Raw genomic sequence first — 21,678 nt, 5'->3', positions numbered from 1 at the left:
TGTTCTTTACAGCATTCTCCCTTCCCGTACAGGATTCAGTCTAGCACTGGGTATTACATATGGATTACTTGTCTCTTTGCTCTTCTTCAACCTAAAATATTTCAAGGCCTTTATCCTTTGCCATTGCCTTTTTGAAGAATCTGGTCTTCCCTGGCCCCACCTGGTTTCATTTAAGGGGTTTGTCTGATGTTTCCTTACAGTTGGACGGAGGCGATGCGTTCCTGGCTGGGATGTTACAGAGGACGTGCCGCGTGATTCTTAGTGTATCAGAGCTGAGCCACACAGTGCTCCGCCCCTGGCTGGCAATGTTCATTTTGATCTCCTAGTAGGGCATTGGATTTTGCCCTGTGTGCACTATGCTCTGTGCTATGATTTGAATGTGCCACTTCCCAAAGCCAGGCATTGACACTAGTGCCAGTATGATGAGATTAATATATGGGGCGGCCCGTAATCCTAGTACTTAAAAGGCTGAGAGAGGAGGATTGCAGGTTCAAGGCCAGCCTCGGCAACTTAACCAGACCCTCAGCCACTTAGTGAGACCCTGTTTCAAAATAAAAAAATAAAAATAAAAAAGGGCTGGAGGTATAGCTTGGAATTAGAATGCCTCTAGGTTCCATTCCCAGTACAAAAAAAAAGAAAGAAATAATGTAATAAATTTGTGTTCTTTATAAATACCCAGTATCAGATATCCTGTTATAGCAGTAGAAACAGTAAGACAGAAAAAAATGTTTGCGTTCCCCTGCCACCCCAAATTTATATACTGAAACTTGACTCGCAATATGATGGCATTAAGAAGTGGGAACTAGTCGGGCATGGTGGTGCATGCTTTTAATCCCTTGGGAGGCTGAGATAGGAGGATCAAGGGTTCGAGGACAGCCTTGGCTACTTAGTAAGGCCCTCTGCAACTTAGTGAGAACTTGTTTCAAAAAAAAAAAAATAGGACCTGGGGTTTAGATAAGAGGACCTCAGGCCCACATCACCCAGTGGTGATGGTTGAGCCCTCTCTCCAGACTGGAATGAGGTCTAACGGCAGAGTGGACACAGCGGTGGTACCCGGAGTCCGCATGGCCACTGCCAGCTGGCCTCTGGCTCTGTTCTTTCTGAGCAGCAGCCAAGGAATGAGGGCACTGGGGTAGAGAGTGAGAGGTGATAAGAGAGAAGAGAGACCCACAGGGGGTTGGAGGGGACCCAGAAGAAAGGAAGCCACCCTCTAGAAGCCCTGGCGTCACGGAAACTGGTCCTGCCTGCCACTCTATCTGTCCTCAAATGCTATAAATAGTGAGCCTCGGTATCAGCTCTGGCCAGACCAGACCAGCAGCACAGGCCAGGGCTGAGCGGAAATGGTTTTGGCAGGGAGGATGGAGTCGCTGTGATAGGATGGGTGGAATGAGATGGAGCTGGGGAGCCTTTGACGCTCCCACTGCACAGCACAGCAGCTCACTGGCACCCAGCCTCTCACCAAATTCTCCAGCCTGCCCATCAGCCAGCCAGATGCCACCCCCCATCTTCTTTATTCTGTCTCTGCAGTCTGGTATGACTTTCTGCCATACTTTTAAACCTTGTCTCCAATTCCATCTTCTCCAAGGAAGAAGCCCAAAAGGCCATCCCCAGGTGAATCTAGTCTAATTGAGTCGCTGACACTCGGGCTGTATGTATCCCTGCCAGCATAGCAAGGCAATCTGGCCTTTTGAATATCCATGAGTTTTGGGCCAGAGTGCTCTTCTGGAATCCCAAGGATCTCTGAATAAGCTTTTACCTGACTTCTCGAGATCCTGAAGCTCTTCCCTCCGTCTCCACCCAAATTTTTCAATGGTCCCTGGTTGCTGAGATATTTTAAGGAGATGTCTTAACTTCTCTGGTATTTTTCCAGGCTGAGTCCCTGATCTGAGAGGTAGTTCATTGTGCAGGATGTTTTATCATGGAGAATCCTTCATCTCTAAACCTGTGAGGATGGATTGGGCAGTGTAGGGAAAAAGAGCCTCCGTATAGTTCCTATTGCTTTGACTTATTCCACAGGGAGCTCTGGAGCCAGAAGATCCTATCTGAGTTATGCCATGTTAAGTCCAAATGGCCAGTCTTTTACTCCACCTAGATCAGTTACCCAGTGCAGGTGATCTGGGGGAGGTGAGCCCTGGGGCAGGAAGAGGCTAAATGCTAAAGCTGTTCATCTCCCAGCTGCTGGGACAAGGGGATCCGGGCAGTCCCTCAGCCTGGGACAAGGGGGATCCAGGCACGGGCTGCCCCAGGCTTCTTCTAGGTAGCATTTCACTGGGCTCTGCAATGCAGCCACACATGTACGTTCCAAGTACGTACTCAAACTCACAGACATTGCTTAGTGAGTGAGGACAAGGTTTATTGCATAGATATCGGGCCAACACCTGTTGGGTAACCCCGACCTCAAGCCTCCTTACTCCTCTTGGAGAGGGGGCCAGGAGTGGTGCCATCTGGGTTAATGTGGTCTTCAAATGTAGATTTTTGGAGTTTCTCTAGATGAGGCTATAAATATAGTCACAGTAATAAGATCAAAGAAATGAATAATGTTCACGGGATCTTTTAACTCAGGTCCTAATTAGCAGAAAATGACATTTTAAACTTAATTACTTCGTAAACAACATTGTTATATTGCATTGTCCCTTTGTCTTCTTTCTATAAACATTCAATCTGAGCAACCTTATCTAGAGCACTGTTTTGGAATTTCATCTTCACCTTTTGGTATTCAGGAAGGCTTGAGAAATGACAACGGCCCAGGCTTTCCTCTGCCTTGGAGAATACTGGTGTCACCTGACCAGGTGGGATGGGAGTCCAGAGGCCAGTGGGTGACATAGCTGTGGCCCTTAATTAACCCCTCAGTTCTTCCCCTATTAGGTACAGGGCTGGCCCCTGACCTTCCAGGTTATAGGGAATGCCACCTGGGTCCCAGGTGTCCTTGCGCTCAGAAATGCTACGGAGCATGCTCTATGCAGCTGAAATCTGAGAGGCGCCTAATCCTGAGTGGCCATTTCAGGATTTTCCCTGGGGACAGAGCCAGGAGCCAAAAAAAGACAGCTGGGGAGCCCAGTTCCCTGCTCAGTCTCTGAGCAGCCTTAGGCACCTCTCCCCACCACTGTGGGTCTGGAGCATGCTGGAACTAGCAGCGCTTGGGTTGAGAGGACCCTGGGAGCAGAGGAGTCAGTGCAGGCGGGGTAGGACCCGGCAGGCAAAGTTGTGTTTGTTTTGTTTTGCTAGGCTAAGAGCCTGGGTTTCAGTTTTTACAGAAAGGAAAAGAGTCACTCTTTTTGTCTTTTGACCCCGAGCCACCCGGGGCAGGTAGTTGCATGGGTTTGGGGATGTGGGACCCGCCAGGCACCCTGAACCCAGGTTCAGCAGCTCACTCCCTGGCTGGCAGAGCCGGCCTCACTCAGATCTCAGGGTGGACTCCAGGCCTTGGTGGCTAAGCTCCTTCTTCCTACCACTGTGCTCCGCCCTACCCGGGAGACCTGGCAGCAGTCTGCAGGAACCGTGCTCAGTAGCAGCTCCTGGCTGGGTCACAGCCAGAGTGGCTTTGGCCAAGTTCCCGGGGCAAGTCAAGGACCTGTCCTGGACGGTAGAAGAGGCTGTTTAAAGCCTTTAGCAACCCTACACCCGCTGCCTTTAAGAAATGGGGCTGCTCTTCCAGGAAGAAGTTTCTACACAGCAGCTCTGGATGGTCCAGGGCGTGGGGGTTGCCAGCTCTGCAGAGACCCAACCCTCACTGTAAAACTGGAGAGGTCCCCTGATCCCCTCGAATTCTACCTCTCTGGCCCTTGTTTCTATTTCCCCTGCATTCTCCCTGCCCTTTACCCCCAACACAAGATGTTTGACAGAGGCTGATTAGGTCAACACATTTTATGGAATGTGTTATAATAATAATAAGGCAAACTGAAGTTCAGAGAGGTTGCTTAAGGCCATTCGGCTAGTACTGGGCAGGAGTCAGAGAGAGAAACGCAAAGTACGGATAAGCTGCACATGGTAGTGTGCATGATGGTAACCCCAGTACTTGGGAGGCTGAGACAGGAGGATCACAGGTTCAAAGCCAGATTGAGCAACTTAGCAAAACCTTTAGCAACTTTTAGTGAGACCCTGTTTCTTTTTTTTTTTTTTTAAGCAAGAAAGTTAACAGACAATTTTATTCTTATCAAATTTGTAAGTGTACAGAAGAAAATATCCAGCATGGGTTGGGCTTAAGAAAACTATTAGACAAACTTAGTTATAGTTGATGGGAGCAACTACAGTATTGGCTTCAGCCACTGTTTGCATAACAAAAATATTTCCCAAGGGTCACAATAACTCATGAAACTCAGGAAAATGAGACTTAAAGCTAAATAATGAATCTAAGGTCATACAAATCATATATAGTAGAGGTTGAGTTTATACTTTGCCTTCTGATTTCTGTCATTTCTGACTTAAAAGCTTTTTAGAATTTAATAAGCACTTTAAAAATGTAACTCCTTATTTACACTAGTTGTTAAACATTTTAGGATTATTTTCAGTAAAATATTGCAATTTCACATGTTGCTACAATTTTTTTTCAAAATTTTAATAGCTACACTATGAGTTTAAGTATCTATTTCTTCATATGAAATTAGAAGATTAGTTTAAACTCAATTTTAAAAGTCCCTTACTTCTCTGAAACTGTATGATTCTATTATTTTATAGATGTTTTTTAATTTCTTGTGTGTGTGTGGGGGGGGTTCTCTATTTTTCTTGTCCAAGCTCAATAGGCAATTTAATTCTTTTTTTAAAAATTTATTTATTTTATTAATTTATTTTTTAAATTGGTGCATTGTAGTCATATATCAATCCCATTGGAGTATAAGACTTGAGAGGATATACAAGCACACATCATCCAATTAGCTCTCCTCCAGCCCCCATCCCATTCCCTCCCCCTCCCTCCATCCCACACTTCTTTGGTGATTTACTTTGATACATTTGTTTATGTACCTCCTGTGTTTTAAAGAGGCTCCGTCCTCCAGTATTACATACCCTCTGATTGGTCACATTAGTTGCTTCACTATAGGGCCCTTTCTATAGCTCAACCTCTTCCTGTTGCCCTTTTCCTCCTAGTTATTGCTGATTAAGAGAAGCGTATGATTTATATTTTCTGCGATATTTCTCTGTGCATGCTGCGTTGCAAGTACCGATCCCACTCTTGATGGTCCCAGTAGTGGCCTGGCTACTCAGTGGACTGATCCAGACCTCGCTGGCTCAAGCAGTGGCCTTGCCTCATGGGAGGCCCCAGTTCTGGTCTCGCTGGCCCCTGCACCGGTCTAACCCCTAAGCTGGCTTCAGTCCCAGCCTTGGAGGCCGCAGGAGTGAACTTGCCTCACGCCAGGCTCCGATGCTGGCCATTGGCTCCTGCACCGGTCTAACCCCTTGGCAGGATTCCAATCCCGGCCTCGGAGGCCCCAGCACTGGCCTAGCCTCACGGCAGGCTCCAATGCCAGCCTCGTTGGCCCCAGCACCGGCCTAACCCCTCGGCAGGTTCCATTCCCGAGTTAGGAGGCCCCAGCACTGGCCATGTCTCACGGCAGGCTCTGATGCCGGCCTCGCTGGCCCCAGCACCGGCCTAACCCCTCGGCAGGCTCTTATCCTGGCCTCGAGGCCCCAGTACCGGCCTTGCCTCAAGGCAGGCTCCGATGCCGGCCTCACTGGCCCCGGCACCGGCCTAAACCCTCAGCAGGCTCCGATCCCGGCCTCGGAGGCCCCAGCACTGGTCATGCCTCATGGTAGGCTCCGATGCCGGCCTAGTGAGACCCTGTTTCAAAATAAAAAAATTAAAAAAGGCTGAGGGTATGCCCCTGAGGTAGAATGCCCCTGGGTTTAATCTTCAGCATATACATGCAAAAACACAAAACAAAACAAAACAAAAAAATGATAAGTAATGATATTTAGGGTAGGATTGTTTGTGCTTTAGATGGGTATTTTCTTAGCATAGGCTTCAGAGCTGGCTGCCTGGGGAGGGAAGGGGACACTAAGAGAATAAATGATAAGGTCCCTATTCTGAGAAAGACTGGCATTTTTCTCCATCCAAGAAGCTGAGAGCATTTTATGGGTATTTATTTTGAAAACTTTGCATTATCAGTAGAGGAAATGAGCTTAAAAATTTCTCCTTAATTCCATTTTCCAATACTCCTTAGATTTTGTGCTTTATTCTAATTTTTATCAATAGGTAGGTAGAGAGACCTATTTTTAGCATGTCATACAAACAGTTTTGTCCCAGTCTTTTTATATATTTTAAACACTTTTTCTTTCTTTCTTTTCCTTTCTTTCTTTCTTTCTTTCTTTCTTTCTTTCTTTCTTTCTTTCTTTCTTTCTTTCTTTCTTTCTTTCAGTGGTGCTAGGATTAAAGCCAGTCCCTCATACATTCTGGGCAAGTGATCTATCACTGAGCTACATCCCCCCTCCCCCCCCTTTTCTTTTTCTTTTCTTCTTTTTTCTTTCTTTTTTTTTTTGTGGAACTGGGGATTGAACCCAGGGGCATTAAATCTCCAAGCTACACCCTCCAGCCCCATTTTTTATTCTTTATTTTGAAACAGGGTCTCATTATGTTACTGAGGGCCTCACTAAGTAGCTGAGGCTGGCCTTGAACTTGCAATCCTTCTCTCCCAGCCTCCCAAATACTGGGATTACAAGTATGTGCCACCACGCCTGGCTATACCCCCTTTTTATGGTTTTATTTTGTTTTGGAACTGGGGAACAAATGGGGCATTCTACCTCCAAGATACACCTCCAGCCCTATTTTATATTTACTTTGAAACAGGGTCTTGCGAAGTTTCTGAGGGTCTTGCTAAGCTGCTGAGGCTGGCTTTGAACCTGCAATCTCCTTGTATCAGCCTCTCAAGTACTGGGGTTTCAGGTGCACCAGGGTGCCTGGCTCTGTTTTTTTTTTTTTTTTTGTATTTTAAAAATGCATTTCCCAGCCCGGTGTGGTGGCCCAGGCTTATAATCTCAGTATTTGAGAGGCTGAGACAGGAGGATCATGGTTCCCAGGCAGCCTCAGTACTTAGTGAGGCCCTTTGCAACTCATTAAGACCCTGTTTCAAAATAAAGAATAAAAAATAGGGCCACGGGTATAGCTTGGAGATAGAATGCCCTTGGGTTCCATCCTAAGTACCACACACACAAAAGAAAACAGAACAAACACAACACAACAAAACCCCCAACAACCGTATTTCCCTTTCTTCTCATAGTCCTAGTGGTCATTTCATACGGCCTACTTACTCCCTCATATGGCCATACCATATTTAGCCTCTTTTCTGTAACTGGTTGATTCCAGTTTTTGTCATTATAAATAATGCAGCTATAAATATCTGTGCACATATAGCTCTTTCCTTCTTTTAAAGCATGTCCTTGGAATCAGGGTTGGCTGCTTTATAACTCTGGCTATGTATACATAGCATATGAGTTGTCAGAGGACAACTGAGGTCATTTACAAGTAGGCAGAAAAGCAAATGAGGACGTGGTCTTCACTGGCATTTTGCTTATATAACACTGTACGGAAGAAACAGTTATGGATTCGGACGTGGGTCAGGTCCAGGATAGCAGGATGAATAACAGGTCTTCACTTTTGGGGAGCAAAGAAGCTGTGACTTTTCAATCCTTCTCTCCCTACTAGGACAAAAACTACTCAAAACTGCGGCACGTGTAGTGTTTGGTGTTTCCTCCCAAATCTGCAGGGACTTGAAACACAGTGTGTTTTCTAGTGGACAGAATCTTAATAGCTATGTAGTTTTTTTTCCCCCTCATATTCCAGAAAGACTATTAGATAGTATACATGGGGATTGAAGGGATGTTTAGGCAACCTAAAACCTATTTTGATTTCTAACAATGAGCAAATCATTTTCAAACGGGGGTTTTGGACTGTGATACAATCAGAGAAGAGGATGCTTTTATGTGAACCTGTACACGCGGCTTAGAGGACGCTTTTACGTGAACCTGTACACCCGGCTTCTGGGAAGGCAGGCAGGACAGCAAGGGAGCAGAGTGGTGCCCTTAACAGACTTGTTGACCACAGGACTAGGTGACAAATAAGTAAAATATCAGATGGCGACGAATACTGAGAAAACTGAGGAAGAGAGAAGATAACAGCACACAGCACACTCTCTAGAGGGGACATTTTAATTTTTTATTTATTTTGCGGTAGTAGGGTTTGAACCCGTTTTTATTTTTAGTTTTTTACTTTAAGACAGGGTCTCGCTAAGTTGTCGAGGCTAGCTGGCCTCAATCCAGAGATTCTCGAATCTAAGGATCCCTAGTACTGGGATTACAGGCACAGGCGGCCAAGCCAGGCTGAGAGGACATTTTATTTTATTTATTTTTGTGGTACTGGGGTTCCTGGAAGCCCTTCTACCTCTGGGCTACACTCCTAGACCTATTTTTACATTTTTATTTGGAAACAGGGTCTCCTAAGCCAGCGCTGCGGCTGGCTTCGAACCTGCGCAATCCTCCTGTCTCTGCCTCCCAAGCGCGGGGATTACAAGTGTGCGCCACCACGCCCGGCTGAGAGGACATTTTAAATGGTGCTAGGACATGGCTCCTTGAGATGACATTTGAACAGAAAGCCCTGGGGATCCTGGGAGGAGCGCATTCCAGGTCCACTCAGAGGCAAAGGCCAGGGTGGTAGAAGGGGAGGATGGGGGAGGGCTCAGGAGACAGGAGATGTGAAGTCAGAGGGAGTTAGGGCCATTCTGGGAGCAGCCCTTCTGGAATTTTAAAGATTTGGGATTTTACTGGGAGTGTGGTGGGACTTAGGCAGCTTGAGACTGGTCTGTTCGCCATGGAGAATGCTCCCAGGGGAGGTCCTCAGGGATCCCAGTAGTAGGGATTTAACCCATTTTTATTTTTTATTTTTTATTTTTTTAACTTTGAAACAAGAGTCTCGCTAAATTGTCGAGGCTAGCTAGCCTCAAACCAGTGATTTGCGTGTCTCACCATCCCAAGTACTGGGATTACAGACACAGGCGGCCAAGCCAGGTTAGAAAGCTGCTGGCAGGCTGGGTACCCTTGTCTTCCATTTCAACTTCTTCCAGGCCCTTAGCGGGCTCTGGAATGGAGAATAAAGTAGATCTTAAGGTTACTCCAGCCTAGAGGAAAGGTTTCTAGGAAAGCCCGGAAGCCAATTACAGGGCAGTTTGATGGTCTCATTAGCATTAGAAAAGTTCCAGGGTGGGTGGCCTTCTCTGCCTAGAGCCCGGGCCTCGGTCCAGAAAACAGCCTGGAGAAGCTCTGTAGGCTCGGACAAATGTGCTAACCTGGGGGCAGCCTCAGCTACTTCATCTGGAAAATGGGCGCAAACGCCCCGGCTGCCTCGTAGCATTCTCGAGAGTAATCAAAAGCACCTTTTAGACGTTCTTAGCGTTTCCAAAAAGCCAAGGTGAGAAGTGAGCCGAGCACACGAGGGTTGGCTTGGCCGCGGTCCTCTGGGTGGTTTTGCAGCGCGGGGCATCACAACCTGCGGGGGGGGGGGGGGGCTCACCTGGCTGGGCCGGGGGGCGGGGCGCTCACCTGGCTGGGCTGGGCTGGGGGCGGGGCGGGGCGGGGCGGGCGTCCCAGGGCGCGGGGCGCGGGGCGGTGGCCAGGGGCTGGGCGGAGCCGCCCCCCCCCCCGCGCCCGCCCGCCCTGGCTCTTCCTCCGACAGCTGCTCCGCGAGCCGCGTCCAGCCGGCCAGTCCCCGCCGTCGCCGTCCGCCGCCGCCGCGCCATGACCACCCTGCAGATAGCGCTCCAGGGGCCGGGGCCCTGGGGCTTCCGCCTCGTGGGCGGCAAGGACTTTGAGCAGCCGCTCGCCATCTCCCGGGTAAGAGCCGCCGCCGGGGTGGGAGCCGGCCGCGCGTCCAGGTGCGCGGGGCGCCCGCCGCAGCCCCCAGCGCCGCCGCCCTCGGCTTTGTCCGCCCGCCCGGGCTGCGCGGCCCCGCGGGTCCCTGCGCCGGGGAGGCCGCCTCCCCGAGCTCCGGGGTCGCGGGGCCGAGGGGTGGGGGTCCTGGAAAGCCGGGCGGAGTGGAGGAAGGCGCCCGGAGGGCGGGTGGGATTCATTTACAAACACCAAACGAAGACAACTAGTTTCCCACTCTTTGGACTTGATCCATGGCCCGCTCTCACCTCCCTAATGCTTTTCGCAGAAAAGGCGGGATGTTGGAAACAAACCGAAATAAACCCTTCTTGGTGATTATTCCTCATCCCTCCCCCCAGCATTCCCAGGTTATCCACGATCAGCCCCTTTCCCTCGGGTTATAAGTGGAGCCTGGGTCCGGGTTCCCACGCAGGTGGCGGTGGTGTTGAAAACTTCTCAGACGCCCCCTCTGTGGAAGGACCCGCGGTCCACGTTGCCGGCACCGGTGGCCCCAGATGCTGCGGAACCCCTCGGGAGACCCAGGCGCAGTGTTTGGAGGGCCAGACTTTGGCCTGGTGATCCGAGCCTAACGTCAGGTTGACTTCTCGGGGAGCCTGGCCAGATTCAGTGCCCATTAGGAGGGAGTCAGTACATATCTTCTGATTGAATAAAGAAAGGGAACAGAGAAGCCGCCGGCCCTGCCTCGCCTAGAGGCGGCGCATTCCATTCTTTGGGCCCATCTGCCTGCACAAGCCGACCTTAAACTTGTCTCCCCAGTCGGCTAAAAAATCCTTCTCCATTTATTGCGGGCAGGGGGCAGATGGAAGCAGAAGATCCCTGTGGGTCTTTTTGACTTAAGCTCCTGCCTGACTCCACTAGCTGAAGTAGTTTGCTGGGAAGTGCGGGAGGAGATTTGGGGGCCTCCTCTCGGCTTCTCTGCCAGCCATAGTCCTGCCGGCATTCCTCCCAGGTGGCCCTGCACAGTGAGCTCTCTGACCCTCCTACTCCCAAGGCCGTCCAGTTTTATGGCCTTATCGTCCATCTGCCCACCTTGTCCCACAGTGACCTCTGTGATTATTCTCAGAGGCACACGCTGCCTTCCCATTCTTGAGCTGAATTCCTCCAGCCTAGGAACTGTGCCTGCCTCACCAAGTCTGGACCCCTGCCCAAGGCTGACCCCGAGCTGCGGGCTTATTAATACACCCTTGTCCAGGGAGGGCACTGTCTCCGCACATTTAGATTCACTTACCTCATAGTCCGTTTGTCCCTAGCTCTTTGTGTCTATAATTAACCTGTCAGCCCTCTCCACTTCGGAGATTTATGTATGACATGAAACTTTTTCTTAAGTAGTACAGAAGGCGTTGCCAGTTTGCTCAAAGGGCAGTTACTAGACAGGCGCAGCGGCACACGCCTGTAATCCCAGCTATTTGGGAAGCTGAGGCAGGAGGATCATGAATTTGAGGCCAGCTTGGGTAAATTAGCAAAATAAAATAATGATAATATGCAGGAGCTGGGGGCGTAGCTCAGCAGTAGGGTGCTTACCTATCAGGTGCAAGACCTTAGATTCTATTCCTAGTGCTAGGGGGGAAAAAGTCTTAATGTAAGTGGCAGAGTGTGGAAAGCACCACCCTGAACCCATTAGTTTGTATTTCCTATATAAACTATGGCACGTGTGCACGTTTACTGCGTGCATCCTGTTTGCCAGAAATTGGGCAGACTCCTCAAATGAGAAGATACAGCTCTACTCTGCAGACGTTTTTGGTCTAATGGAGGAGGTCAGCCTCTATGGTGCCTCCGGTGCTGCTGTGGTTGAAAAACGAAAGTGATTCACAGAAGGTGCTGATCTCATGGGGACAGTAACTTGTCTCTTTATCTGATGATTTTCCCATGGAAACAATGTGAGCCCGTTCACCTGCTGAGGATGGGAAGGTCAGGGTCCTGAAGGGACCACGGGGTGGTCATCTGAGAGTCTGGTGCCGGCCTGGGGTCTGGCTGAAGCTACCTTTTGAATCTCTGCCAAGGGGGGAAGTCAGTGCCTTGGCTGCGAGTTAGGGTGTGTAAGGTGCTCTGTAAACAGGGAATAGCGGTGAGGAGGTGTGAGCATTGACAAAGAGCTATGCAAACCTTCTGGTTGGTGGGTGTGCTACACTCATTACCCTTGGCAGATATGGTTCTCTAGTATGGTTTTGTAGTCTTCGAGTCTCCACCCCAAAGCAAACCATAAAATTAGTTGGAGAGAGGAGTGCCTTTTATTTAAATAACTATGTTTGTTTTTTCTTGTATGAATTCTTCTGGTATTGACTCCAGTCTTCGGTTAAACTGCTAAAGCTTCTGAATATAGTCCTGTAATCTTATGTTTTTGAAATAGTTTCTTTTTCTAACTTACTTTTTCATTGAGAGGTTAAAAAGTTACGAAATATACATGCATTACAAATGATTGTGAAAGCAAACACCGGTCATTACCCAGGTCAAGAAATAAAAAAGTTGGTGGGCACAGTGGTGCGTGCCTGTAATCCTAGTACTTGGGAGGCTGAGATGGGAGTAGTGCAGATTTGAGGCCAGCCTTAGCAACTTAACCAGACCCCTGACTCAAAATTACAAAATAAACAAAAGAGTGGGGAGTGTAGCTTTGTGGTAGAGAATCCCCGAGCTCAGTTCCCAATTTGATGTGTACGCGCATGCGTGCATACATAGAGACACACAGAAAGAAACAGAACATGGGCAGCACCCCGCTCAGTAATGTAGCCCTGTTTTGACTTCTGATCATCACCCCCGTGCTTTTCTTTGTAGCTTTACCACCTAAATAGGCATCCTGAACAGGCTTTGTTTTGCCTTTTTCCAAACAGACTCATACGGAACACATTTTGTGGGTACGTGTGTGAATAGCTTCCTTTGCTCCGTGGTGTTTGCATCTATGTTATTGTAAGAAACTTAAAACAACAGTCCAGATTGTAAGCTTTAAATGAATATAAACTAGCCTTCTTCTTTAACCCAGTGTCTCATTTAAAGCTCCTCTTTTGGATTCTCTGGTGATCCAGCCACTGATTTGCTGCTGTTCCCTGACATTTCATCCTGTTAGTTCCTGTTCCAGCCCTCCAGTCGCCCAGCTCCTGGAATTTTCCCCCTATGTAATTTCTTATTTCCCCTCGTTGCTTTCAAGGGAAACCTTCAGAGAATCCACACCCAGGCCAAAATTGCTGCTCAGTTTAATGTTGACTGTTTTTCTCTCCCAGCAACTGACAAAAGATAGGAAGACGGGGGCCCAGAGAGGAGGGGATGTGCTTACTTGGGGGAGCTGGCTTTTGAGAAGACTCTTGGCTAAGAGCCTGTGGATTTTTGGTCAGTGCTCTACCTTGCATCCCAAGGGATTCTTAATAATGGATATTCTCTACCCAGAAGGTCTTTTCTGATTTTTAAGGGTGTTATTTTCAGATTCAAGTGGATTTCACCGTATGTCCTAAAGGTCAAAAGAGCAGGGCTTATCTGTCGGGTTATGAAAACCAAGAAATGTCCACATATGCTCATTATATATTAATAGCCTTTGTGCCGCACTCCCTCAGTCTGTGAAACTGACCCAAGGAGAGAAGAGGAAGAGGGGGCACCCAAGAGAATGACATGTGAGCCCTCTGACATGAAATTTACCACGCTGTGCTATCACCTTCTGATCAGATCCTCTTCCCCTCCCCAGCCTCCAGGATCCAACCTTGCTGGTTTATTTTTGAGGAGGAGAGAGGGAAGAATGGCTTTGGGGTGTTGTGACCTGGCCGACCTAATCACCAGGGTAATACCATGCCAGGCTGATGAGGCCTGGGAGAGGCACCAAGGGATTGCAGAGGGCTGGGGCCAGGCAGGGACTGGTTCCGAGGTCATGCCTGCCATTGCACTGTGGAGGAGAGGAGAGCTGGTGTCCTTTGCCTTTTAGAGATAAGGAAGCCGGGCGTGGTGGCGCAGACTTGTAATCCCAGCATTCTGGAGGATGAGACCAGAGGATCGCAGTTTGCAGACAGCCCCAGCTACCTAGTGAGGCCCTCTGCAACTCAGTGAGACCCGGTTTCAAAAATAAAAGAATAAAAAATAGGGCAGGGGGTATAGCTCGGAGGTCAAATGCCCCTGGGTTCCAGCCCCAGACATGAAAAAAAAAAAAAAAAAAAAAAGAGATAAGGAAGCCTAAGTGCCCACAGGTTGGATAATTTGTTTTAATTTACATAATTCTTCACTGACTGAACTTCTTTGTGTGTTTGTGTATAACCTGGGATTGAATCCAGAGGCATTTTACCTTTGAGCAGCACCCTAGCCCTTTTTCTATTTTTTGTCTCGAAACAAGGTCTCATAGGTTGCGGAGTCTCACTGAGTTGCAGAGACTGATCTTCAACCTGTGATCCTCCCGTCCCAGCCTCCCAAGTACTGGGACTCCAGGTATGCACTACCACATCCACCTGTCTGAACTAATTAACTTCCTTATAAAGGAGAAGATAGAGACTAAAATGAACAAAAGTGGTTATGTTAGAAAATTGATCATTTTTTCTCTCTCCTTTTTTTTTTTTTTTTTTTTTTATCTAAGGCCTCCTGCACACTAAGCTATATCCCAAGCCTTTTTATTTTTGAGCTGGGATCTTGGAAAATTTACCAAGGTTGGCCTTGAACTTGCAATCTTCTAGCCTCAGCCTCGGAAGCATTACAGGCGTGTGCCACCACACCCTACTCAAAAAAAATTAATTTTTAAAGGATGACTTGGCTTCTAGTAGGTCTCAGGGAAAAATTCCAAGGGATACTGCCAGGATAGAGCCTGGCGATTTGCAGGACAGGGACCCAAGCTGAGTGCTGGTCCTTGGTACCTCACTGAGTAGTCCTGTACAAGTCATGTGCCTTCTCTGGCTTTAATTCCCTAAGAAGATAAACCAACAAGCAAACCCTGTGGTTTCGTACCCTTTGAATATGAGAGCCCACTCTTTCTATTTATTGTTACAGTGCTCCAGGCGCTCATAGTATTAGTTAGACCTTCAACCATAGCTGATTGAGAAAACATATGAATTCAGGAATGTTTTCAGACAAACTTGTGTTCTCTTCATCACAAAAGCATCCATTTATACTGAAAAGATTTGTGTGAGCAATTTGATTTACTTCCGGTAAGAACTACAGTTAAACATATATAGGACTTTGTAAATGCCAGGCACTATTCTAAGTACTATTACTATATTCTCTCTGTGATTTTTCACATGTATCTTAGGAGGTAGGTATAATTAAGACCCTGATTTGACAGATGAGGGAACTGAGGCACGGAAAGGTTAAGTACCTGGTATTATATAGTAGTGTGTAGCTGAGCAGTCAAGCTTCAAAAGCTTATAGTTACAGACGGGTGTGGTGGCGCACGCTTGTGATCCCAGCGCTTGGGAGGCTGAGACACGAGGATCACACAGGTTCGAAGCCAGCCTCAGCTACTGAGTGAGGCTCTCAGCAACTTAGTGAGATCCTGTTTCCAAATAAAGTATAAAATAGGTCTGGGAGTGTAACCTGGAGGTAGAAAGCCCCTGGGTTTCATCTCCAGTACCACACACACACACACACACACGCTTAATAGTTTTGCTATCTATGCCATAATAATAATTTCATAACTGCTAACATGTTTTTGAATGCCTGTATTATGCTCAGCATTCACTTTCAGTATCTTCTTCCATACATGACAGAGGGACACAGGACCCCAAATCACTAAATTGCAGAGCTAGGTTGTGAAGCCAGGTGGACCAACTTCCAGGTCAGCTTTATCCACTGCATTCTGCCTCGTGATAAGCTGTAGCTGTCGGTATTCCATTGCATATAATCCTGCACACAACTCCAAAAAGTGCTAATGGTGGTGTAGGCCTTAACACGAGGGGAAGGAGCCTCCTGGGCTCTTGAGAGCTTCTCGCACCTGTGAGCCTCCCAGGAGGGCTGGCCGGCATGGCGGTGAGTTGCCATGTGGCTCAGCTCAGAGTGAGTCAGAGTGTAGATTCTTTCCTCCTCGGCCTTCCAGAAAACTGGAAGCTGTAATTCACCTGACAGAGTTTACATCAGTTCTAGAAGAGGAAACACTGGTTAGAGAAAGGCCTGTTTGGGTGTTTAGGAGGGAATTTGAGGGCAGTTGTTGTGGCAAAAGAAATGACCAGGTAGTGAACAGATCCCTCTGTGATAGCCAAGTCAAGTGCAAAACAAAGTATGCCCATGAAAATCTCAAATCAGAAAGGTAATTCTTATATGGCTCTTAGCACTCGTGTGATTAGTAGCACTGGGATCAGCCCCACGCCGGGTGACTCGGAATGCTCCTTCATTACTGAGGTCTGCGGTGTATTCCCCTTGGACAGTACACTGCCTCCTCACTGCTGCCAAGAACGGGAGAAATGATTTCCTGAGGAGCACAGTGGTCTCGTAGGAGGCCAGTTTAGGGCCTAATGTTTATTGATATTGTATATCTAAAAGACATATAAGGTAAGAAAGCCATAGATATGACCTATATTAGATAATTATGTCTAAAATGTATAGATTGATTACATATAAATGACACAGCAGTTATTTACAACCGTTTCTTTAAAGGCATTATAAAGAGTACTTCTGGTACTGAACATACTCATACTCTATAACCCACCAGTTTTCCTAGTTAATAGCTCAGTAGAAGTGGATTCACATGAACACCAAGAGACATAAAATTTGAGAATTTTCCAAGCAACACTATTTGTGTTAGCCCCAAATTTGAAACAACTAAAATGTCTAAGAGCAGTAAAGTGGATAAATGGTGGTGTAGTTATATAAAATATCACAGCAATGAGAATGAAGGAGTTATAAGTATGTACTCTAGCATGTACGTGTGTGTGATACACATGCACGCACAAACACATAGACACACACAGCTGAGAGACCATAGACAAGTGTACAGAGTCAATACTGTGTGACTCCAGTTATATAAAATTAATTGCTATAAATTAATCTGGAGTATTAGAAGTCAGGACCAGGGCAAAACTTTGCCAGGAGATTTGTGACAGAAGGAGGGTTTGAAGCCAGGTATGGTTGCACAGGCCTGTAATCTTAGTACTTGGGAGGCTGAGGCAGGAGGATTGCAGGTCTAAAGCTAGCCTGAAAAACTTAGCAAGATCCTGTTTCAAAATTAAAACTAAAAAGGACTGGGGTGCAGCTCAAAAGTACTGTCCCTGGGTCCAGTACAAAAAAAGAAAGAAAGAAAGAAAGAAAGAAAGAAAGAAAGAAAGAAAGAAAGAAAGAAAGGAAGAAAGAAAGAAAGAAAGAAAGAATTTGGAAGTTCAGGTCATGTTCTGTTTCTTTGTCTGATGCTATTCCATGGGTGTGCTATTTTTGTGTGAATTCACTGGGCTGCATACTTATAATTTACAACCTAGTCTATACTCATATTGTACTTCAATAAAGTTTATCTAGAAACTCTTGTGCTTGTGACAAAAGGTCACACCGTTTAAAAGCATGGCCAGCATAAGGTAAAAGCTTTATCCATTCTTACTTCCCAGAGGTAAACACTGTTAACAGATGGCTACTTTTTAGCCTTTTTCTTCCATATACATTGCATTTTTAAAGCCAAATTTCCATATTATGGAAACTAGAGAGATTAAAAAAGGGACTTGAGATAAATGAGGAGTGAGGCCAGTAGAATAATGGAAGGGGGTCGGGGAGGGAGGTGAGGAGGACTGAGGAAGAAAGCAGTCCAAATACTTCTGTGTCCACGTGTGAAGGTATCTCTACCAATCTCACCTACACACGGGGTGGGGGGGGGAGCGTGCCCGGGGGAGGGGGGCAGCACACCAAGAGCTGCGTGCATGTGTGTTTGTGTCACTTTGAACCTCACAAAATGTGTCATTACAGAGTACCAATAAAGGGATTAAAAAAAGAAAGTTAAACAATAGCTACTGTGTATTGGGTACTTATGTGCCAGACATTGTTCTAAACTCTTTACAAAGGGAATCTCCTTTTACCCTTCTTAACAGCCTAGTGAGATTGATAGTGTTATAAATTTTGTTTGATCGATTCAGGAACTGAGTCAGAATAACTTGCTCAGGATGGGGTAAGGTTAGTGGTTGTAACCTTCACTTAAAGTACATGGAGTTTGCCGGGCCTGGTGGCGCGTGCTTGTAATCCCCGTGCTTGGGAGGCGGAGACGGGAGGATTGCAGGTTCGAAGCCAGCCTCAGCTGGCTTAAGAGACCCTGTTTCCAAATAAAACATAAAAAAATAGGTCTGGGAGTGTAGCCTGGAGGTAGAAGGCCCCTGGGTTCCATCCCCAGTACCACCAAAAAAATAAAACAGAAAAAATAAAGTACATGGAATTCTTAGGGGCTGTCTGGAGACTCTGGAGAAACTCTGTGGCTTCTTGAGAAATTAGGGTGTTCTGTTTTCCTACCTGTTATTTTATGTTCCTACCTAAGAAATGGTGGTGGGTCTTTCAGATCAAGAGAGCAGCGTGTCTCTGAACTGCCGCCCTTAGCACTGACAACTTCCCCTTGTACTGTGCATGGGGCGGATGGAGCTGGATTGAGGTGCAATTCATCCACAGGACCTGCCCTACTCAGTTGTCTTGTGTCCTTGAGAAAATGGTCATAGACTAACCAAGAGCACTTTGAAACGGTCCTGTTCTCAGGCCAACCTTTATGGGCAGCTTCTGTGGCTGTAATGTGGCTTCAAAGCCTGAAGCCTGAGGGAAGTGTTACAATGCTCTAAGTGCTATCCTGTGGGTCCTGTGATGTGCCGAGCTCAGAATCTGTCAAATGGACGCCTATCTACTTGACACGGCCATCAGGTTAGGATGATGTCTTGAGGGAGCCTAGCACTGTGGCTGACACATAGAAGGCACTAGGGTACAGTGTGCTCCTAAAGACATTTTAATGAAAGCCAAGGGTTCTGTGTCTTCTCAACTTCTCAAAGTCAGCTGTGGCTGTGCTCAAAGGCCCATGACATTGAGTGGACCTTGAAGTTCATATTTCTCTGTGCTAGGTGTGTCTTGTGTAATGCTTAATTTTAACTACATTTTTTTTTTTTGTGTGTGTGTGTGTGTGTGTGTGTGGTACTGGGAATTCAATCCAGGGGCATTTTACCTCTGAGCTACACCCCAGACCTATTTTTTTATTTTAAAACAAGGTCTCACTAAGTTGTTGAGAGCCTCACTAAGTAGCTGAGTCTGGCCACAAGCCTTCAATCCTCCTGTTTCAGCCTCCCAAGTATTGTGATTATAGGCCTGTATCACCACGCCTGGCTGTAATTAAAATTCTTTATGCCGTGTTTTTTTTTTTTTTTAATCTATTTGCAGGGTAGATTGAAGGTGATTTACAATAGCAAAACACATGTTTATATTACTTAAAACACAAGAACACATAAAATTTAGCAAAAAAGTTGGATCATAGAAGAAGAAAGAGAAGTGTGCCAGGAACTTTAAATCATTTGGTTTCTGTAATTGCACACTGAATTTAGCTTTGATTTTTCTGGCCAAGGCAAATGGGAACTGTGTTGAGTTATTTAGACATCTGGATTGAAATTTGTTCTACAATGCCTCCTTAGCATAGCACCTTTAGGGAGGTTCACCAGCATTGTTGGGGCTGTATTTTTTTTTTTTAATTCTGTTCTGCTAAGAGATAGAGAAATACTATTCTACTGGACACTTTTTTTTTTTTTAAAGAGCCTTCTTTGTTCTTTTAAAGTCTAAGTGTAAACCCAGTTTCCAAAGGAGCCCAAATTTTAGGGTCTAAGTAATTTTTTCTGTCTTTGCAGCTTAACTTCAGGAAGAAAGCTGAGCAGGGTAGGATAGTCAACATCTGCCTTGATGTTTCCAAAACCCAGTGAGCATTAGGCTTTGCTGGGAAGATTTAAAAGTTTATAACTTGGGCTGGAATGTAGTTTAGTTAGTACCAGTCAGTAGTTAAGTGGATTTTATCCCCAATACCAACCATAACATACAGACAGATATATACACTTATTTATTTTCAATTCCTGGGTCCCTTTGTGTAGACCCTCCTTGGTAGATCGGAGGTGAGAGTGGAGCTCTATATGCCTAATTCCCTCCCCTTCAGGGGATCTGAAAATCAGTGTGTTTGGAAACCATTGCCTCATCCTAGCAAATATCACAGTTCTCCCTTGAGTTGTTGAGCTGAGTTGATTTCTGGACTGAGGTTTGGATTGAGCTCCAAGGGGCAAGGTTAATGGTATCCCATGAACCCTCGGGAAATTGACCGGTAGTCCTGATCACAGAAGAAGTTGTAGAGCCTTTTGAATAGAGACAGTTTTTTTCTTGGTGGTGGTGGTGAAAGTTCAGCTTCAAACTGTTTAAATGTTTCATAAATATTTGGTTAAAACACCCATCTCAGTCAACAAGGCAATAATATCGTTTATCATCCAAGTCTGAAACATTTTTGAGAACCAAATGGGTTGCTTTTGTTATTTATGCTGGAAGAATAGGTTACTGTCCTGGACAAATAAGAGTGAGGTAATCCTAGCCATAAGGTATTTCTCTCCTTTCTTCTTTCTTTCTCCCTTCCTTCCTTCCTTTCTTCTTTCTTTTCTTTCCTTCTTTTCTTCTTTCTTTCTCTATATATCATCTATCTATCAATCATCTATTTCTCCCCCCCCCCCTTTCTGTGTATGTGTGTGTGCTGAGGATTGAACTCAGGGCCTTCTGCATACTAAGTGCGCACTCTGTCTCTGAGTTACATCCCTGGCCCCTTCCAAGTGTGTCTAATTATGCTTTATATAACTTCTTAACTGGAGACAACATAAATGAGTTTTGACTAAGATGGTGAGGCATTAATACAATTATTAGCTGAGCCAGGTGTGGTGACACACACCTCTAGTCCTAGTACTTGGGAGGCTGAGATAAAAAGATCATAGGTTCAAGGCTAGTTTTAGCCACTTAAAAGACCCTGTTTCAAAAAAAAGTGCTGAGGATGTAGCATGGAAGTAGAGTGCCCCTGGCTTCAATCTCTACTACAGATTTAATAAATATGTACACACATGCGCGCGTACACACACACACACACACACACACACACACACACTGATAGAGAATGATTTGTAAGAATGATGGTAAATAGCCGGTACTGGGTTTCTGTGTTGGGGGTAGTAGGACATGGTGGGGTTTGTGGCTAAGTGGAGAGTGTGCTTGATCTAGAGGGGCAGAGGCTCCTCAGTGCTGCCATGTGGGGATCTAAGCTCAGAATTGTCAAATTCTCTGATTTTTTAAAAAGAAGCCCAGAATATAGGGGTTTTATGTGAAATATTCAGTATGTAAACATTGATAAGTAATTTAAATGAAAACTCAAACAGCCATGATTGTGGGCAGCAATCATTTCCTGGGCTTCAGTTCTCTAGCTCGTCAGACAGGAACATGGGGTTCCTGCTCTGAAAAGGTCCGCTAAGGGAATGGCTGCTCGAGAGGCTGGGTGGCCCTTGATTGGTTCATTTTGAACTGCCATTAGAGAATATTTGTCAAATGCAGCCACCTCCGTCTCAGCAGAGCTGAGGCTCAGTAGTGGTTTTTTAGCATGTCAGATGCTTTGCTTAAATTCATTTGTTGGTCTCCATCATTTTCAGATAAAGTCCAATCTTCTTAGCAGGAAAAGAACAGGGCTCTTACAGTCTGATCTGTGTTTATATCCAGCCTCGTCCCCTTCTCTGACTTCCCTTCCTGTGTTTCCTCTGCACCAGTCCACGTGCTCTTCCTGAAACTTGGCACGCTCTTTCTTCCCTCCCTGCGTGGCTTTGCAGTTTTAAGCGGCTCCTCTTCCAGGCAGTCTTTTCTGGTTCTACCTGCAGCCCCCCCATCACCATGTTGCTCCTAACACAAAGCCCGTCAGCT

At 46.4% G+C, this 21,678-nt stretch overlaps 1 protein-coding gene across 1 annotated transcript in view; it reads left to right on the top strand.

Annotated features, from left to right (window-relative positions):
- Positions 1–9,717: 9,717 nt before the first annotated feature.
- The window catches only part of PDLIM1 (PDZ and LIM domain 1), a gene marked incomplete at both ends in the record, with an annotated part of 49,276 nt that continues 37,315 nt past the window's right edge, over positions 9,718–21,678 (top strand). The window contains one exon of the mRNA XM_080693789.1: positions 9,718–9,813. Coding sequence (XP_080549915.1) covers positions 9,718–9,813 — 96 coding nt within the window. The remainder of the gene's footprint in view (positions 9,814–21,678) is intronic.

The sequence above is a fragment of the Muscardinus avellanarius genome, assembly GCF_963383645.1.
Source record: "Muscardinus avellanarius genome assembly, chromosome: 4".
Taxonomy (NCBI): domain Eukaryota; kingdom Metazoa; phylum Chordata; class Mammalia; order Rodentia; family Gliridae; genus Muscardinus; species Muscardinus avellanarius.
This window is presented reverse-complemented; position numbering and strand designations above follow the sequence as displayed.